The 16,550-nt window shown below is 36.8% G+C and overlaps 1 protein-coding gene across 3 annotated transcripts in view; it reads left to right on the forward strand.

Moving 5' to 3' along the window:
- The window catches only part of DPYD (dihydropyrimidine dehydrogenase), a 331,601-nt gene that overhangs the window by 220,343 nt on the left and 94,708 nt on the right, over positions 1-16,550 (forward strand). For all 3 annotated transcript variants that reach the window (XM_090146313.1, XM_031614751.2, XM_090146314.1), the window contains exons 15-16: positions 3,487-3,555; positions 7,294-7,377. In XM_090146313.1, coding sequence (XP_090002439.1) covers positions 3,487-3,555; positions 7,294-7,377 — 153 coding nt within the window. The remainder of the gene's footprint in view (positions 1-3,486; positions 3,556-7,293; positions 7,378-16,550) is intronic.

Raw genomic sequence — 16,550 nt, forward strand, 5'->3', positions numbered from 1 at the left:
AAGAGTTCTGCTGTTTTCTGGCTTTAAATAGATTTTTTCAAGATCAGCTGATCAAAAGTGGGCCCAGTTATTTTTTCTCCCCTGCCTTTTGTTTTTGAAGTCCCTTGCAGTGAACTCAGTGTGTTAAGGAAGAAAGATCATTTGAAAATATACGTAATGGTGAATTTCATCTTTTTTTTTTTTTTTTTTTTTAATGCTATTGCGTTAATATGAGACATCTATATAAGATAATGGAAAAGAAAAACATTCACAAGGGAAATAGATTCTAGTTTAAGCTTTCAGGGGATTATTATAAACAGGGAGAAAAAGTATTTTAAACACTGTGGAAAGTACCTTGTTGGTGTCCTTTTAAGTAGAATAGTTACTAATGTGTGGGTTACAGGATTGTGTGAAATGTAGCTTTTCACTATGTGCTTTAGCTATGGTATGTTCCTCTCATAATCCTGTCTAAATGGTACATTATATACCTTCCCCTTTCCATCTTCCCTCCCTCCACCAAAAATTTTCTTTTGTAGATCTTCCCTCATTAATAAATTCCCTTCCAGAGAATAAGGTCAGATGTTACAAGCGTATATTTGTCCCTTTACAGATATTAGGAGACGCTGCCCATTACTTGTATAGTGATGACAACCTCTCAGTGATTGGGCAGTGTCTCTGCACTGTGGCTCAATAGCTGTTTGGGTGAGGAGCACAAGCGAGACAAGCTTCAGATCTGGAGTAAGGAATGGGCCTGGGATCCCACTGTGCTTCAGTAGTGCACAGTTTTACAGCAGCCCTCATTCAAGCAATGACAAAGCTGCAATTTAGTCATTTCATTTACCATTCACCGCACTTTAGTGGCAGAATTGTAAGATCTGTCAGAGTCCTCTTTTGTAAGGCAGGAAAGCATTGTTCCGTCTTGCAGTATTGGTTCAAACAACTGCACATAAACTCAGGTCAGTAGTACCACTGCAGATCTGGCAAGAGAAGGCTATGCTGCCTGGGGGACTCCTGCACAGGGCCATGCATTGGTGGGCTGTGGGATACTGGCTCCAGGGGTTCTAATGTGGTACATGGCTTGTCAGGCTAGGATGCCTTTTGAAAAGCTGTTAAAAAAAAAAATCAACTGAAATGCGATACATTTTCTCTTTATTACATTCAAGTAAGGCCACTGATTTTTATCATTTCCTATTGTTATTTGCCTTGTACTTCTTTTTGTAAATAATAAGAGATAATATTGTATTTTCCTTCTTAAATGCCTGAATAAGATTTACAAGTAGGTTCTGACCTCAGACATCACAGGTCTCCTATGTGTCCACATACAATTTTGCTGTTTTATTTTAGTTGTGTTTTTTTTTTTGTTTTACCTCTACTGATCCCAAATGAAAAGGCTGTAGAGGCATTTGAGGGAAGAACAGCCACTTGAGGAAGGACAGCTTGTTAATGCAGAGTGCTCCACCTAGGAACTGAGTTCAATTTCAAGATATGAGAACACCAGGGGGAAAATAAATAAATAAATAAATAAATAAATAAATAAGCGAATAAGATTCTTACCATATTTAAATTTCCATTATTCCCTCTGAGATCATAGTTTTCATCTGAACATACACAGTAGAAATGTAATGTTTGCTTTCATTTATTTTTGTTGTAAACCACTGCTTCTGTCAAAAGTATGTACTTAATCTTCAACGTGAATGCTAAAACTAATCAATATTAATTAGACATGTCTTAATTAACAGCTCTTTGAAACAACACAGATCTTTTTCCCTCCTCTTTTGTACACTCCCAGCAGAATTTTCAAATTTCATTAATTACACTTGACGTAACCCAACTCAGCTACTTGTGAATACAGTCAGTCACCCTTGTCTTACAACTTTCCCTGCTGAAAAATTTGGTATATACTAAAGCTCAGTTTTGTAGGTTTCTGATATACTTTGGATTATGTCCGCAATCTGTGAAGATCCTTATCATGTTGTCAGCGTCTGAGTTGTTTTGTGTTTTTTTTTTTTTGGCTTTATTTAATGCATAAGAAGTGTGAATTTGACAAGATATACTTTCTAGCTAACTTCTAGATAGTGCATATTTTAACTCTAAAATTCTCATAGACGCTTTTATAAACCGACTTTTCACAATGATTTGTGGTTTTGAAATTATTAGAATCTTTTAAAAGAAATTTGTGTTTCTGAGTACTCAAATTATCTCAAATATTCAATATAGAGTAATAGAGAGCAAATTCTGTTTCATAAACTTTACCAACAGAGCTATTCACAATAGACAAAAGTATTGTACATAAGAGACAATATTTTCTTCTGTCAAGGGGAGTACAAAAGCATAATCAGTAATGGTTGTGTGTATTTAATGAAAAACTTTGTCCTATATTTATGTGAAAAGTGCCAACAAATGGGAACCTAAGGGTAAGCAGACACTTCAGCAAACACTTGCCTTGTCAGAAGACTCCCATCTTGAAAACATTGGCCAGAAAATTGAATGGGTCAGGAGTCTGCAGGTAGTTAGGGAGATGGATTGTCATAAATCACACTTAATTATTTTGCCTTATATGATTTGAGTCAGTAACCTTCAACATTATGTAGAAGAGTAGAAGAAAAGTGTTTTACTGACTGAAAGTGAAAGACTAAGCTCATCTCTTACATGAATGCATCTAGTAAAAGCTGTTTGGTAAGCAAAAAGCTGTGAATCGAACTTACATGCAAATCTTTCATACACAGGAAAGAATGCGGCCAATTTTTTTCTCTTATTTCTGGCAGTTTCTTTGAATTCAGAGTGATCCACCAAAAAATTTTAACCTCAGCAAAGGTATTACAATAAGCCATGGTTACAAACAGCAGCTGGACCTGGAAGATGCTGTGTGCAGCAGGGTGGAAGGGCAAAACACAGAAATTGAACTTGGGGAACTGAAACCATAAAACCTGGGAACCTCTTTTGTTTAAAACTCAAAGTTTTCTGCTGCTCTCTTGGCCCTTCCAGATTTTCCCTACTTCCTCAAAGTCTCATCCCATTTTCCTTTACATCTAATACTCCCAGCTGCCTGTCACAGTGCTAAACTTGCATAGCATGGGATTTCAGGGCTGCTTTTGATGTGTCCATATTACCTGAATTCAGCTGGAATGTTGGGTCACGTGTTGTCACTAAAGACAGTAAACTCTCAACACTTACATCTAACTCATTTCTAAAAAGCCCTAACTACTTCTTGTCTGGTATAAATAGTAGATAGCTTAATTGCTCTGACCTCAGAAATGATTAGCCTTGACACTTTTTCTCTAGGACTGCCTTTGTTTGATTTGTTGGGTTCTGGTGCTGAAGAGAAGGTAACTTTCTGTGCAGTTTCTAATCGTCAGTGAAATATAGAACTCTATTTCATTTTGCTTGCTAGTGTATGCAGCTAACAGTTTCCACATGTAGGTAGTTAATGTTCAGAATCACGCTGAGGTATGGTGTTAAAAAATCTGATAGCACTGCTGAAAATTATTGCCTTTATATTCTTTCTAGATCCTGATTGCCAGCATCATGTGCAGCTATAGCAAGGATGACTGGACTGAACTTTCAAAAATGGCTGAGGTAATGGTTTTCTAAATGTGTTACTCCATCTATCTTTCTTCATTCTCCTTAAAAACAAGAACTGTAACATGGAATTTGTGGGAAAAAAAAAAAAGATTCAAAGTGAAAAATGAGAATTTAAAGCATGTCCATTATAATTTGTTTATTCTGTGTTTTCATTAAAATGATGGAAATGTAAATTTAAAGTAAATCTATTCCTTAAAAATGGTCCCTTGGATTTTTAAGCTGTACCTGGAAAGCCTTTAGTCTTTGAATCTATACACTTTTTATTTGCATTTTAAGCAAACTGTATATTATGACGGATGCCATGATAAAATTTAATTCTACCTTTGAGAGCCTAACTTGATCTTACCTTGCCTACAGGCACACTAGTTTGACAGCACCAAAAGAAATTCTGAATATAAAACTCTTGAATATTTAAAGTATAAAAGGCTCATTTAATGCTATTCTAGTTTTAATACAGACTTTCAAAAATGATAGCAGAGAAAGCCAACGTATATAATAGCAGCCTGCATTCTTCCTATAATATAAATCCAATCTTGCAGAAACAGACTGTGCACCAGAAATCTTGATTCAGTTTGAAGGAAAAAACCCTACTTAAAAACATGTACCTGTGTCCATAGGGAATAGTGTAAGAAATATTTGATTAACGCAGTAATACTTTCATTCAGAAAGGTGCCAATATCTGAATGTACCACACTGTTCTTGTTTTTGATGAAACAGATTTTTCCTTATAGATTAAACTATCTAGTGGAAATAAATAAAAATTTAAAGTGGAAAAAAAGAACGAAGATCTAACACACTAGGTAAAGAAAAAAGTGGTTTTTTTGTTTGTTTGTTTGCTTTTTTTTTAATTTATTGATAGTATTAGCAGAAATCTATATGTTTTGTACGTCTTAGACAAGGAGTGCTCCAAAAGTAATGCTTCCTATGTTATTGTGTTGGCCTAAAATGGCAGAGTATGATGTTGATGGTATGGAAGTAGATGCTAAACCTTCTCGCCAATATTCTGTTGCATTTTGTTGATGTGTAGCAGATGGCAGCAGAGGGGCAATCTGTCAAAATGGCATCTGATCTGTATGACCCAAAGTTATGTCCTGAATTCTTCCATGTAGAAGACCCATTGACATGCTTTAACATTTGCTGAATGTTTATGAAGACCAAACAGTGGATGTGAGTGCAGTGGATGGTATATTTCAGCAGTGGTGACAGAGTCATGAAAGACAAGCCACATTCTGAACAGCCACACACAGCTGTCACACCATGAAATGAACTGCTCATCCACATGAACTTGCGGATTACAAACAGGGAAATATGTACAGAGCTGAATATCAGCTTCAATGTGTTGGAAACTATGGTGGCAACGTTGGAATATCACAAAGTTTGCACTAGGTGGATTGCACCAATGCTCACGCAGGACAAGAAAGAACACCATCTGTAAGTTTGCCAGGACCAGTTGAACCAATATGAGTCTGAAGGTGACAGTTTCCTGCGTTGTATCATTACTAGTGATGAGACATGGTGTCACCACTACAACCTGGAGGGTGAATGGGGAATGTGAATTCCCCATTGAAGAAAAAGTTCAAGATGCATCCCTCAGTGGGTAAAGTGATGTGCACTGTCTTTTGGGATAGGAAGGGAATGATCCTTCTGGATTTCCTGGAACACAGACAACCCATCAACTCTGGCTGCTACATCACGACACTGACTGAACTAAAGGCTCAAACTTCCACAGTCAGGCCAGTGAGGAAGATGAGGGTTTTTTTGCAACATGATAAGGCCAGGCCCTGTACAAGCTTGAAGACAATGAAGCACGAGGCCAATCTTGACTGGACTGTTCTGCCACACCCACCAAATAGTCAGGATTTGGTACTGCCTTCTTCCATCTGTTTGGGCCATTGAATGATGAACTTTATGAGCAACATTTTCCTAGCAGCAGCGCTGTCAAAGCAGCTGTGAAACATTGGGTCACCTCTGCTGTTACAGATTTTTATGAGCCCGACATGTAGTCTCTTGTTCATCACTGGTGAAAATGCACAGATAATGGTGGTGATTATGCTGAAAACAGCATTATGTCACCTTGAATTTGCTCTATTAAGTAGTGTTATTTGTGCTTTTTGTATCTTTTGTAGTTTCCATAGAAATACATAGGAGGCATTACTTTCAGAGGGACCTATATATTTATAATACTTATTTTGTGTGGATACATTTGTATATACTGATAAGTGTGGAACATTTGATTTTTTTTTGTTTCCATGTAGCTGAACATGTACATTTGGACGTCATTTCTTCTTTATTCAGTGTTTCAAACCCTCATATGGCTATTTGGGAAGACACTTTGCTGTTGTCTGGGTGTTTTAAACCTATGATGGAAAAAAATCACTTTGGGGACTTAGGGAAGTGAAATTAAACATTTTAATTAAGTGCCTTGGTGATCTTCAACAGTAGTCCATGTTATACCTGTATTTACCCAATTGACCATGAAATCTTTTGTGGGATCTGTGCTTGACACGAGCCCCGGCACTTCTAAACTGACTGAGATGAACTGTGCCGCTTGTTCCTCTGCCCTCCAGTTTTAAGACAAATATTTTCATCTGTATGTATTTATGCTGCCCCTCTTAGGAAAAAAAGGAATTATTCAAGTGCATGCAATAACATACACCATATGTAGTATACCTTTCTGCTGCAAGGCGGATGTTTGCCCCCACTCTACAGAAAGCACTGGGTACTGCACAGTTTTGAAAGGGCAGCATGTTTTATCGTACGCCTGAAGCCTTGTGGAGGAGGTGATGCTGAGGCTGTCCCAGCGGGAGCCTCCACGACTCAGCAGCATCCTGGGGACCATGACCTGCTCACACAGTCATCCTGTCATGCTGCCATTGGGCCTGCAGGGTGGCTGGGCCTGCTGGGCGGCCAGGCAGGAAAGGACCCCAGGTGCGTTCTGGCTGCTCCTGTTACCCTCATGCTGGGCACTCCCAGGCCATGGCCATGCAGCAGGAGAATGCACCCCAGTTCAATAAGCCACAACAAAATGCAAATGCAAAGCAAAATGCCAGCTACAGCCATTCAGAATATAAGCAGAGAGCTCCTTAGCTCAGGCCCATGCAATTCAACAAAGTGTGTTTGTGTGGTACCAGTGTATACCACAGCTTTTTTTCCCCTTTATTTTAGGTAATAGAGGTTGGTAAGAGAAATCAGCACACATGCATTTTTCCCAATGATCTTGCTTGACATCGGAAACAGAAATATTTAAAAACAAAATGTATGGCACAGTGCAGTCATCTGCACAAAATCTAGAGAAAAAATGCGTTAAAGCAGAAAGGGGAAATTTATTCCTCAACCCCAGCTCTTCAGAGCATAGCCATTCCCTGTGTCACTGACTCCTGAACCTTGCCTTTACTGCTGCAATAAGGCACTGTAAGTAAATTTCATTTTTAGCATTATGCAGAACAAACTGTTTATTATGGTGATGTCATTTACATTATTTTCACTTTAGTTTCCTTTGTATTTTTGGAAAGCCACAAGAATGTCTGAAAATTTTCTCTGTAATGGCCAATGTATTTCTTTTTCAGTCTTTCACAACAACAGCTTTCTCTCTCTCTCTTTTTATCTTAAGGAGAATAATCAAACATATGAAGAAATATATTTAACATTAGAAGTAAATGCCACAGGAAAAAGTACATTACTCAAAAGTAATTTTGTTGTTTGTGTTTTTTTTTCCTTCTGCATGTTGCATAGGCTGCTGGTGCAGATGCACTGGAGTTAAATCTATCATGTCCTCATGGCATGGGGGAGAGAGGCATGGGCCTGGCCTGTGGGCAGGTAGGTTGCAACAGCAATCTCTTTTGTGTCTCTTCACAGTTCTACACCAACTCATTGCAAGTTATACTTCAGGGGGAAGACACAAGCAGCAGATTGCTAGCCTGAGATTTTTAGGTTGAATGTGTTTAAATATTTAGCACTGAAAGAAAAAAAAAAAAAAGAAAGAAAGAAAAAAAAAGCCAAGAATATAAAAAATGCTTAGTTTTGCTCAGAACAAAAATGCATTATGTATTTGATAAGGAACAATATAAAAACAAATAATTTCCAGAAAGTGCCTGGACGGAATTTGTTAGTTTCACTGCAGAGCTCTGTAGATATCTTTGAGATCACAACCTGCTGCAAACTGCCTGTATCAATAATGATTTTGAAGGACATGAGATACACAGACATTTCATTTTATAATGCTTTGCTTTTGAACCCAACTGTATTCTTGAATCACAGAGCGTACATTCTGGTAGTGCCATCTACAGTTAACTTTGTCTCTTTTATTAGCCTGCATTGTGTAACCTATAGATTTGATGGATGTGTACAATTTACGTTGGGATTATCCGTATCACACGTTTCTGTCATGCAGAAACATGATATACAGTTTTTCAATACATCCTCTGATTCCATTTAGGAGCATACGTGTTATTTTGCCCATGAAAAGAAAACAGACATGCTCAAAAGCCTATTCCCATATTCCTTTCTTTTTCTAGTTTTCAGATGTTTGCATGTTTTGCCCATAGTTTGAAATTTGTTTTGGTTCAGAAACATGCTTAGAAGTGAACGTGGAAGTTCTCTGAAAAATCTTGGTTCACGTAGGATACCAGGAGAGATTTTCTAGAGTTTGGTCATTAAATTTTCACAAGTCTGAAGTCTGTTTACCTTTGCATGCATTCCGAAGGGTAATAACAATGAGCTTGTGTATTTGAGCATTTGTTTGGCTTGACTTGAATTTTGTACTCAATTTCCCATCTTGCTACATTTTGAGATGAGGAAAGAAAGAGAAGGGAAATGCAGATTGGAAATTATGATTGCATGTGCTAAAATCAACATATACTATTCAGTTAATCCATTTAGATTTTGCTAGTAGACATCTTAATTCATCCTCTCTTCCTCAGCTAAACATAAAACTTGAATGGTATGGTTGGTAAACTAAACCATTAACTTTGTAAAACTATTAGCAGGAAGACAATAAGAGCTGTAATCATTCCAAAGCAGCAGCATGCACACTTTAGCAGAAGCTTTATCATAACAGCACTGTCAGACACAGTGCATGGAGCTAATTTATTATTTTTGTTATCAAAATGATGCCAATCAATTCCATGCTATAGATTATTATATTTAATGAAAGTAATATGGATGCTTGTCATAGCCAGTGGTTATTTTCCAAAGTTATGATTAAAAACGGGAGAGAAACAAATTATAAAAGCCCTCCAGGACCACACTAGTAAAATAGTAAGTTATTAATTTTTTTTTCAAAAGCTTGTTTAACAACAAACAGCTGTAGTGGTCATTTTTATAAATTTATGAAGCAATTCCCACCCTTCACTCTGCATTGCATAACCCAGTAGTTTGGATTGTTTCAACATGAGATTGCAGTACTGTTCACTAGAAGGCTGCAGCTTATCCAGAGAGTGCCCTGAAAATTTACATGGGTGCTGAAATAGGCTCATTTCAAGCATGAGGGCTTTTTTCTTTTTTTTCTTTTCTTTTTTTTTTTTTTTTTTCCTTTTTGGCATGCACTATTTCTTGCTTTCACTGGCTAGAATAATATATGCATGTGAAGTTGCTTGGATATGTAGTCAGTAGGGAGCTGTCTGGCTACATGAGTTTTTACATATCTTTTAGCTATTGTAAAATCAGAGAACCAAATGCAAAATGTGAGCATTCAGGGCTATCATGTGGATTTGTGGCTCTCCTTGGAGGACATCAGATCCAAAGCAAGAAGATTACATTATATATACATACATGTTTGTATAATAATATTTCTTTCCCATACAATATATATATTCATTTGAATGCTTAATACATACTATCTGTTTTAGATGTCTTATTAAAGATGATAGTTTAGAAAAGAATCTAGCTCTTTAGACAAATAACTGAATAAAAGTGATCCTTAGAGGATCAAATATGGAGGTTCTTCCACTAAGTCGGCTAAGATAAATTTAATGTAGTTTATCAAAGCAAAGGATGAGGATAGACCAGATAAAATAATGATGATTGCTAGGATGAACGGTAGCCCTTGTGGGTCTACCCAGTGTGAAGGTCCTGGAAGACCCCAATATAGATGCCAAAGCGCTAGGAAGCATTTTGGCTCCATGTGTAATTGGCTCCATGTGTTTTTTCCCTTGAGCTAAAGTCAAATAGGTCATATATAGCTAATGTGTGGGGCAAGGGGCTCAGATATATTCTGGACACCAACAAACTTGAAGTATCTAGAAATTGGGGTGTGAGATTTTGAGAGAGAGATCAGATTTCAAGTAAAGCGGATTCTCTTAATTTTATTTTTTTTTTTAATAAAATAATCCACATCTTCATAGGAAAATTTCTAAGGGAAATGCCTAAGCACATTAAAATCCTCAGGAAACTACAATTACTTAGTTAAGATTATGACAAAAAAACATGCATGCATATTTTTACTATTTCAAATGTCTAAAATGTTCTTCTTTCTTTTTTTTCTTTTTCTTCCCCCCCCCCCCCCCCCCAAAGGTAAAGGAAAGGTTAATTACACTGTCTACTTTTTCTCCTCATTTCAATTCCTGTGGTGTGCCTAAGGGGAACATAGAAATCTGGGAACATTGGATTTGGTTTTTTGTTATCTACTCTCAAACACTTCCACTATTTATACCCACTGTAAATTTGAAAAATTTCAGATATATCCAAATAATATATAAAAAGAATTGGTGCTAAGGATGGTTGTTCTTTATACTGAATTACAGTTCTCAGGTTTTATTTGATTTTAATTCCAAGTCATTAGTGCAGACACTCTGGCGCCTAAACAGCACCGCTAGCCAGAGGGTAATATTAAGAGGCATCTGTATCGCTGCCAATAAGTTACTTAAAGCTGGTTCTGTATAAAATGTCAATTATATTTACTAATGCTGATTAATGATAATAAAGTCAAGGTTTGCGTTCTTTCATAACAATCTGCGACTGTATAGAAGTTTGATATCACTAAGAATTGTAACAGAATTTCCATCATCAGCCTGAAGAACATCAAGGCCAGGATTTTCTGTGCATCAAATAACGTTATGTGTTTAATAGTAAACCTGAAGATAATATGGTGAAGCAGATTATTAAAAAAACGACACCATAATTTATTACTGAAGTAACTGTAGCAGAAAATTATAACAATAATAAATCAATTGAATACCTCAGAAGGTAGCACTCGCATTACAGTGTCTATCTTTTGAGGTGTTCTATTTGTGATGTGCTTTTTGTCTCATTTAAAGATTCTTTCAATTTTTTTTCTTTTACTAATCTTAAGAAGTGGCATTAAACATTCAGGACCATTACTATAATGTGAAATCTACAAATTTCAATGCTTGACTTCTTGGTTTTGGTCCAAAAGTCAACTGTTCCCTCCAGCTGTTCTGGTAAGAATGAATAAATAGTTGAGTTGAGTCGATATCCTGGGTTTTATTTTGCATTCCTGCTAAGTTTTGTGTTGTTCTTTGCTGTACAGATGAAACCCCAGGCTTAGTATTTGCATTGTGCATATATGTAGAATCATCAACAAAACTGACTAGGACAAGTGATACACAAATACTTTGAAAATATCAGTAAGTCTCTGTAGCCAAATGGAGAGTGAAAAACAACATGGAGAAAAAGAGCAGAACAGCCTGCAGCTACTGGAAAGGCAGTAACAAAGCTGTCAGATGAGTAGCTATGAAGTAGGCAAGGTGTACTGTAGGTGATACAGCAAGGAACAAATTGCAGCCCGAATGTTTCAGATTGAGCATCAGGAAAAAAATCACCCAGGAGGCAATGCAGCACTGTTGTGTGCTGCCCAGCAGGGCTTTGTAATCACCATCTCTGGAATTTTCAGGGCTTAGGTGGGTAAATCTGTGGCTAACCTCATCTGTTGTTGGCATTGTTCTCACTCAGAACAGAGCGAGGTCTAGCTGACCTCCAGAAGTCATTTCAAACCAACATTTCTGTGTTTCTGTGGCTTCACTCTACAGAATTTCTATCAAAAGGTATTGCATTGTTTTTTCAGAGAAAGCGACCTACTTGTGGATAAGGGGAGGCACAAATACTTGTTCATTGGGGTGAGATCTTCAGTATGAAATAGAGATCTCAAGTTGAAAGGAACACATTAGTTGCATTTCCAAAGAAAACAGGAACTTTCAGTACTTTTTAAAAAAGACAATCAAATATCTTAGCCTAAGTACAAGAACAGAGATTTTTTTATGCTATGAGCAAATATTTTAAAAGGTAATAACATCCTGGCTGATAAATATTTCTCATTAGTTAGTCGTACCGTCTAACCTCTAATATATAAAATATCTTTGCCTATCTCAGCATTAAAGCTATAGGTTTGAGAGACTGTTTAGTTTTCTTATTTTATATTGAAGGAGACGTATATTTCTCTTGTGAGCACTGAAATGCAGATCCTGGTTATTTAACTATTCTGTTCACATGTAAAATGAACTTGCTTTGTAGATTTTTTCTTACCTTTATTTTTGTTTTACTTAAACTCTGCTTGCTACAGCCTCTGCTGCTGTGTTTGTGTTTATTGCCTGCAATTAGGATGCAAGTTTCATAAAAGACCACATTGCCTCTTTCAGAAGAGAAGTCTGTTAAAAACAAAAAGCAAAAAAAAAAAAAAAAAAAAAAAAAGAGTAACGAAAGCCCTGGTTACTCTGGAAAGATGAAAACTAGCTGCATGGAACAATTAGATTTGCTCTGCTGTACCTTGGAAATAGGAAAGATGAGGCTGTTTCTTAATTGAAGTGCACAGCATAGCATGATAATTCGCTGTTGCTCTGCCAGCAAGGAGCTTGAAGTATTTTAAATAAATGATGCCCCAAACAGAATTTGATTATATCTGTGTTCATGTGGCATTCTAGTATCACCCTACAATAATATGCTGGTTAAGTATAATTCATTGAGTCCTGCAGGCAGAATTAGTTCCCCCTCTTTTGTATCAGATACTGCAATAAATTAATGCAAAGTACAGCAGGGTGGTGATGTGCTGTGCTGTAACAGCAGTGGTAACATTGTCCCCCCAAAATCCTATATAACTGAACTGTGGTTACTGTTGATGTTTGTGATGAGGTTTCAGGCTTTATATTGTTCTCCAGCATTGGCTGTTCTCATCATTTTTGGGTCTTAAGAGAATAAGGCATAACTTCCTTTGTGTCTTTCAGTCCACTCTGTTGCTTTGGGGCATGTTTTAGCCAAGTGACCTGTTTCAGTCAAATCTCTCAGAGATGAAACTGTTTCAAAGATGCTGCATTTCCATAAGTTTCATAAAACTAGGTGGCTGAGTAGAGAAGAAAAGTTGTCTGCTGCCCTAACTGATGGGTATGAGCATGGGAAAGCTTGGTCAGATGCAGGAGGTGAGATCTCTAGGTGCAGACTCAGACATAAGGATTTTGTAGCTGAGGTGCTGATGGTGCTGCTCATATGTCACTGCAGGCAGAGGTGATGGCATGTGCTGCTTCTCCCTGAGCTGTTCACCAGTCATGCACTTTGGTCAGAGAGCGAAGGGCCACCCAGCCCAAGTGATCTTCTGCAGCAAAGTGCTGCCAGGCCCAAGGAGGCCCTGGTGCACTGCAGGGACAAAGTGCATCAGCGACAGTTGATGCAGTTTGGCATCATGTCGCTGAGGGGATGGGGGACATGCGAGGAGAAAGGCTGCTGCTGGCTGCCTCTTTCAACTCATGCAAATCTCAATCTATGCACGTTTTTTTCTCAAGCCAGAAGGTGTGTTTTGTGGGCTGATTCTCAAGAGAAAGAGCTTCCTGGTCACTGCTGGTTGGTGAGCTCAGCCACCTCCCTTGGGACCTGCCTTCCGTTCCCTTCCTATTGGTCTCATGGGATCCAGGAGCGAGGAAATGTCGCGGCTTAAATGGATTTCTTCCACGTCTTTAGTTCCATATGTCCTTTTAGTGCTCATGTGTTCTGCTTTTTGCAGCACATAAAAGGAGACAATGCTTAATAATGAATTATGACTGTTAATTGCTATTTTGTCTTAAGACTTCTGTTTTTCATACACTTGAGAAGAAATGAATTGAGATGCATAGTTTAATAACTTCATCATCAGAAAACCGTTCTGTAATTTTACATTGCTGTTCGACAACGTTTAATCCACAGCTATTACTTTGAAAAAATTTTAATTGAATTTCTCAAAACTCAAAATAGAAAATAAAAACGAGATTATAGACATGGAAGAATTGTTAACAGCACTACCACCTTACTGCAATGTTTTAAAGACATGGTGTGGGTGTTGAAAAAATTTACGTATTTTTATGTGCAGTGATTTTTATTTGCATATGGAAAGCATTCTCTATACAATCAGTTTTCTTAGAAAATGCAAAAATTATTCTATTTTCTTGAAATTCATGAAGATATGATAGTAAGTTGGGGATAACCTTATTTTCAGTCTCACTGTGATGGAAGCGTTTCAGATGAAGTTCACATTATGGATAACAAATGTCACAAAGAAGGTCAGTTCCTCCAAAATATAAGTGAGCTACTCCCATTTTAAAAAGAAATCAAAAAGATTTGGGCTGTTTTAATGGCACTTCAGTGGCCTAACTATGACAGAATATATTGTTGGTGCTTTCCAGAAAGAAGGAAAAGCATGATTTTCTTAAAAAACAAATGGCAACCTATACTTATTTGTGCAGTTGTTTTAATGCACTGAGAAAGTTTCAGAAGAGGGAAATATAGAAAATTTGGGTCTGTAGTCTACAATCATTAGATGTTTGTGTTTTTACTGATCCTGTCGGCTGCTATGGATGCATGGTTGCTGCATAACATACTGCATTTGTTTCTAACCTGCATGTCCAGTAAACAGGATTTCTGGAAAAGAAAAAGATCAGCAACAAATACCTATCTGCAAATAAAATAAAGCAGTTTCAGATTGTTCATCTTGGTGCATGATAAAAGTTGACTACGCTGTGCATGTTAATAGCTTTTCCTTCTGTGCTTTAAGTTTTATGCTACCGTTTGATAAAAGTAATTAACAAAGTCTCTTCCCTGCCTACAAGGAAGATTTTCAGGATTAGATTCATACTAGAAAAAATTTGCCTCACCTTCTAGTAAAGTTAGTGCACTAGAAGGCTTGCTATTAACAGCAGATCAAATCTGAATTAGGGCCCAATGAATATTATTTTAAAACTTAGTGGGAAATCCTCAGAATATAGGGGGGGTTGGGTTTGTTTGTTTGTTTGTTGTTTGTTGTTTTTTCAAGTTTCTGGTTCTTTTTGCCTCTTTGTTATAGAACAGGGACAAAAAGCTTACCAGGATGACCGCAAGAAAAACCTACTTGTAGCTGCAGCACTTGTACATTCAAGCTATATGCTTTCCTTTGAAATTTTTTTGCATGTGGTATAAACCTTATCAAACCTTTATGCATTCTAGGAAGTAAACCCTGTGTGAACTATGGAAGTGAAATGTTGTGAAATCATTCTGTATACTGCTTTTTATAATGATATGAGAAATAATGTTTTGATTGATAGAAACTACCAAGATAAAATATTTTGTCAAGGATATAAAAGCATTTGTACATATTAATCAACACTTTAAATACACCCCCACTGTTGATAAATAAATCTTCCTGGTTAGTATCTCTAAGATGCTCATTAAAGGTAAGTATGCTGTTTCACATATTTCATTGAAGGTTTAGACACAGTTGGTATCGGAACAAAATCGGATTTGAATTGGCAGCCTGTGTTTCACCCTTTCAGGCCAACAATTATTAACCTCTATTCTGACAACAAAGAAAAATAATAGTTATGTCCAAGTCCTGTTATGTTGCATTAAAATCAATAGCTGTAAATAGTGATTCCTACAGTTTTAGCTGACCTATCTCAATTAGATATACCTGTAACATTTTTTAAGCCTTGTAGTTTGTTTTAAAAGTAGATATTTTTTTAACAACGTTGTTTCTTCTGGTTCTTTAGGTTACGTTTTTAATGTACAAAAAAAAAAAAAAAAAAAAAGTAAGAAATATAGAATGAAGAAAAATGTTGTTCATCTATCCACTTAAAGATAAGACTCAGTTTTGAAAATAAATTTAGTTGTCTTTCTCTTTGTGGTGGGAAGAAAGCAAAAAGCTTTTACGTGATCTGAAAAAGGGAATAATTGCAAAGCTGACTAAATAGAGACAGCCACAAACCTTTCCAGTCTCACTTGTTCTTGATCTTGACATCCCTCTTATCATTTCTCTACCCCCAGTACAAATCTATGTTCTGTACTGTTGTGTATCGGTCAATCAAAAATTTGCAGCTCATTTTTGACCTTGTCTTCACGTTGGTTATATTCACAGTCCTTAAGTGCTACATTATGAAAGAAGTGTAGGAGTACCATCCTGTTAATAAGGAATCCAAAGTGGATCTCCCACACAGCCCTTTGATAAATGTATTTTTGAATTTGGATACTGACCTATGTTAATACTGGATGCTATTAGATGAGATACGTTAAACATTTATCTGTACAGTTTTCTGTGGGTGGGTTTGGAGTGTTTTTCCTCAACATACTGTTAAGCATTGTTCATTTGTCTATATCTAGCAATGTACTAAAAGAAGGATTTATTGTGCCTCTTTTCTTCATTTGGGATAGAGAGAGGTGATCAAAGGCTGTTTGTTACTATGCTTTTAACATCTTTTAAACCTTCTAATTTAAGAGCTGGAGAAACTAACAAATAGTGACTGTGATGCCAAATGAGGGGAAGAAAGAACAGGATGGAAATCTGCTGAAATTGAAGCTTATTTTGAAATTCAGATTCTATGAAAACATTTTACTAGCCTTTTAAGATTGATTTGGCTAGCTGTTTTCTATTTACATGCATCAAATTTCTTTTCAAATTTTTGAAGTAGCCTAACTATGAGAAATACAGAAGTGTCTCACACTGGCTTTTCTCAATACCTGCTGCTGCTATCTTTGCTAGTGTAGACTTGGTTTCAGAGTTTTGACTTCTCTGCTCAGCCATGACCAAAGCCTGGACCTAATCTTGA

The sequence above is a fragment of the Phasianus colchicus genome, chromosome 9, assembly GCF_987193195.1.
Source record: "Phasianus colchicus chromosome 9, bPhaCol1.hap1.1, whole genome shotgun sequence".
NCBI lineage: Eukaryota > Metazoa > Chordata > Aves > Galliformes > Phasianidae > Phasianus > Phasianus colchicus.